The sequence below is a fragment of the Saimiri boliviensis genome, chromosome 6, assembly GCF_048565385.1.
Source record: "Saimiri boliviensis isolate mSaiBol1 chromosome 6, mSaiBol1.pri, whole genome shotgun sequence".
In the NCBI taxonomy this organism is placed as follows: Eukaryota; Metazoa; Chordata; class Mammalia; order Primates; family Cebidae; genus Saimiri; species Saimiri boliviensis.
This window is the reverse complement of record NC_133454.1, coordinates 59,494,096-59,498,734: the sequence shown is the minus strand read 5'-3', so window position 1 is coordinate 59,498,734 and position 4,639 is coordinate 59,494,096. Positions and strand designations below refer to the sequence as shown.

Sequence of the window (4,639 nt, the reverse complement as noted above, 5' to 3'; positions counted from 1 at the left end):
TAAACACCAATGACTCAACCATCTATCCCTGAGATTTGATTAAAATATTTGTAAACAATATGAACCTATTGATAAAAAATGAGTCAATAAATCAGAATACAATCATGTTCATCATAAATATAAGTCTGGCTGTGATGTTAAAACTGTCTTAGATAACATGTGGAAGAATTATAACTGTGCAGGTGTTTTGGAAATACGCTCAAAACTGAGAGCTATACATATAATCAATTTCACATTAATACATTATATTACTATTTTTAAACAAACTATTATACCTACTTTCTAGTGTTTATTCACTCTGAGAATGTGCTACTTTGTCTCTCAGTTTCAACACGGCTTTGTTCACCTCCTTGTTCCTCAGGGTATACACAACAGGGTTGAGAAGTGGCGTCAGCACAGTGTAGAAAACGGCCACAATTCCATCCACAGCTTTCCTGGAGCCCGGTCTCAGGTAAATGAAAAGACCAGGGCCAAAGAAGCAAAGGACCACGATACAGTGGGAGGCACAGGTCTGAAAGGCTCTACGTCTTCCTTCTGAAGTGCGGATCCGCAGGATGGAACAGATGATGGACACGTAGGACAGCACTATCAGGAGGAAACAGCCCGAGCCCACTATTCCAACAGTCACAAAAATGACAATCTCGATGGCCGAGGTGTCTGCACAGGCCAGTTTCAGGATGGGCGGTGCATCACACAAATAGTGCTGGATCTGGTTAGGTCCACAGTATGGTAAATGGAAAGTCAATGTGGTCTGGACAGCAGAGTGCAGAGAGCCACTGAGCCAAGTGCCGGTGGCCAGGAGGGCACACGTGCTCCCACTCATCATGCTGGTGTACCTGAGCGGGTAACTGATGGCCAGGTAGCGATCATAGGACATGACCGTGTAGAGGAAACACTCGGTGCTCCCCAGGAAGTGAAAGAAATAGAGCTGGGCCACACAGCTGTGGAAGGAGATAGCCCTGCCACTTGGGGACACCAAGGTCATCAGCATTTTGGGCACCGTGACAGTAGAGAACCACATGTCAATGAAGGACAGGTTGGTGAGGAAGTAGTACATGGGGGTGTGGAGGTGAGAATCCACCCTGATCACCAGCAGGATGAGGAGGTTCCCCAGTACAGTGAGCGCATAAACCACCAGGAAGATTCCAAAGAGGGGGGCATCCAGCACTGGAGAATGGGGAAGACCCGTGAGGATGAATGCTGTCACAAGGCTACTGTTGGACATTTCTTCTCATCTTTGATCTCTCTCCTTCTGAGGATATAAAGATCATCCAGCATTTAGCACATAATTGAGAAATGAGAATTGATTTTCTATGTGGAAACTGCATTAACCAGGTAGATAATTCTGGAGTTATTCTGTACTTTGCTTGTTACAAAGCTTCCTTCATAGAAATGATGATGAAATTAGCCTCTCTATGTGTTAGCCTCTCTAACACACATCCACATAGTTGCACATACACAGAGACACAAATGCGGAAGAACGTAGGAGAAACACACTGTATTAGATTGTCATTGATTAATATAAAAATACCACAAACTTAGTGGCATAAAACATACAAACTTTTTATCTCACCCTCTCTGTGGTTCAGCTGGATCCTCCGCTGAGGGTCACATCAGGTTTCAATCAATATGTCACCAGAAGCTTTAATCTCATTGGAGGCTCACAATCCTCTTTCTAGCCTATTGCAGGTGTTGGTAGGATCTCATTCCTCGCAGTTTTTAGACAGAGGTCTTCAATATTTTTGCTGGTTTTTGGCAGGACATACCAATCTCAGCTTACAGATGTCACCCTATGTCCTAAAATCCTCTTTGCCTTGCCTTCAATGACGTGACAGCTTACTTCTTCAAAGTCAGAAAATAATCTCTCTCTAGTTGGGTGTAGTAAAATGTTTTGTAACATAACAGCCACATCATAGTAACATCATAGTTTTGTAACATCATAGTCACAGGTCCCACGTGCACTCAAAGAGATGTTATTATATAGGAAGTATATACCAATGGGCAGGAATTTTGGGGGCTCCTTGGAATTCTACCTACCATATTCTATTTTCATTGCAGAGTTCATGGGAAAACTTAAAGGAACGAGAATCTAATTGTTACTAGGAATGAAACCCAGCACATATAAATCATCCACTAGTTTCCTCATATGTTATTATATTTGACATCACTAACATCACATACCTCGCTGAGAAATTACAAGCACTAAATAAGATCATATATATATAATGTATATATACAGTACTAAGTACTATGCCTGGCAGATAATAACTGCTCAATAAATGATAGTGAGTTTTACAACATTGTGCCTTGCATCAGTACTATGGATGTGCCATTTTTGATCTTAGATCGAAAGAGAGTGCCTATATGCTCTTAGTGTTTTCAGAGAGTCCTTCTCAGTCTAGGAGTTATGTCTTTCTGGACTATTTCATGCCCAATACTGTTACTGTTGTCCTCACTACTGCCTGCTTTTAAAGGGCTTCTCTCAGAGCAGATGGGAATGTCAGCATAAGTCTACAGTGGGATTCCCACAACCTTCCAAATGCTCCAGAGAGCACCATGACTGCCTCCTGTTTGTCTCACAGTAGGCCATCCCCTGGAAGGCTCTATGATCATGACATTCGTATGTGATCTCCCAGCTACAATCTACTAGCTAGCTTTCTATTGTACATCACTCTGTCCTAGATGTCTAAATGTTTCCAAATATGGGCTTGGTTACAGATAATATTTTGCCACCCCTACCATTTTCCCCTCCTTCACATATTCATAAGCCCAGGCAATGCTCTCATAATAAAATACAATTCTGTCAAGTCTATGTTTATTTTTAACACCTAACACCTAAGACAGGAAAACAGCACTGATGCAAGAAGAAGAAATATAGGTTGGCATGAAGTCAAGAGAAGCTGAGATTTTGTACAATTGGTATTCAGTTTGAAATACTGTTTTTAACTGAACACAAAATATTTTCTTAGTCCAGGCTTATTATGATCTGTGGAGAAGACTATGAAATGGATTCACCAGTCAGTGGAAGAAACCAGGATATCCGTAGTTTATAGAACTCAGGTAAAATGTTATGCAGCTGACGATATATTAAAGCAAGGTTTTCCAAATATGTAAAAAAAAAAAGCAGAAACAGCATTATTTTAATTACCAATATGGGTATCAGAACCTTAAAAATGGAACCAATAAAACCCTTAAATTTCTGCTGTACCAGCAGGACCCAATCCTCATGAATGCAGCATAATCAGATTTGATGAAATATAAAAATTTTTATCAGGTGAAGTCAAATGTTGCCTGACACCTGAGGCAGGAGTCTCAAACAGTAGAGACAATGTTTGCCTTGACTATCCCTGGTGTGGATATTTGGTCCCTATTTTGTATACCCTCAGTTACTCTCAATCTACCTTGATAAATCCATTTTAGACAAGTTCTATTAATTCCTGAATATCTTAGCTCTGAATGAAAGTTAAAGAAAAGAAGGGAAGTTGGAGAAAATAAGTGAAGTCCACATTTCTAAAGACTCACCTTGCAGTATGTGGTTCTTTTTGGTAGTAACACTCATCTGACTTTCTCCCCAATTTTTCATTTTCTGCCCACTATGTATAGGCACTAGTTTGCAAGGTTAACTCAAAGAACAGGTGCACAGTGTTGAGAAAGAGCAGTCCGTTTGTATTTAGGGACCACACTACAGTAGTTGCATTGCAGGGAATGAAAATGAACATGGGTAGGAATTTAACTTGATCTCTGTCTCGGTGGATGGGATTGCTCTGGGGCTTTCATGTTCCCTTGGTGAGCACAAAACAATAGGAAGAGACCAATGAAAACTTCTTCAGAAGCATGCATGCGGTTTCTTAGTGTTTCTTATTTGAACCCTTTTGAGAAGAGCCCATATCTTCCCATATCTAAGAAGAAAGGAGGAGGAATGACTTACTCTTTTCCCTTACCAGTGATAGAGAGACACTCAGGACTGCTTGCTCTCAACTTAAAATTTTCCAGAATCCCTAATGTCTCACTCAGTGCTCTGCAACTCAGCATCACACTCTCATTCATCTTTATATGCTAGTTCAAAACATCCAAATTCCCAAACTTTTTTTGTTGTTTAGAGTTTCAGGGTGGCTTTTCCCCAAAGATAAACCTAAGATAATTATTTCCCAACTGTATAAGTTATAATTAGATAGCACTCCTGTCTTAATTTTCATTGCTTTTACAAGTATGAGTAAACACTGTTCAACATGTCATGCATATACCGCCTTTTAAAAATTAACTTTTCAGGATCTTTATAGATTTCTTTCTTTTGAGATATGAACTTTATTCTATGAACTTGTCTGAAGTTTTACAAATTGAAAACATTAATTAGTTGTTTTATTATAAAGTAAAATTTGCTTTCAAATTGCTGTCATTTAATTTTTATTTGTACAGATTTTTTAATGTTCTACAAAATTTTATGAATCTATTCCAATATATTTCTGATGTTGGTATTTTGCTTTCAAAGGACTTTCTTGCACACAGGTTTATTACTTTTCACTTATATAATACTTATTGCTTTAAGGTTTTTTCCTTCATTATATCCCTATTTTATTGAAAATTAATTTTACTTCACATGTAACATCAGGATGTTTTTATTTTCTATAGAATTTTGATT

The 4,639-nt window shown here is 38.9% G+C and overlaps 1 protein-coding gene across 1 annotated transcript; it reads right to left on the bottom strand.

Annotated features, from left to right (window-relative positions):
- Nucleotides 1-282: 282 nt before the first annotated feature.
- Nucleotides 283-4,182, bottom strand: LOC101028785 (olfactory receptor 10G9-like). Its single transcript, XM_003923569.4, has 2 exons — nucleotides 3,929-4,182; nucleotides 283-1,252 (listed from the first exon to the last, which is right to left on the bottom strand). Exon 2 carries the CDS (start codon nucleotides 1,223-1,225, stop codon nucleotides 290-292), a length of 936 nt encoding a protein of 311 aa, XP_003923618.2. The 5' UTR covers nucleotides 1,226-1,252; nucleotides 3,929-4,182; the 3' UTR covers nucleotides 283-289.
- Nucleotides 4,183-4,639: the final 457 nt, after the last annotated feature.

Coding starts and splice junctions, on each gene's coding strand:
- LOC101028785 (XM_003923569.4), bottom strand. CDS start 1,225: ATGTCCAACAGTAGCCTTGTGACAGCATTCATCCTCACGGGTCTTCCC.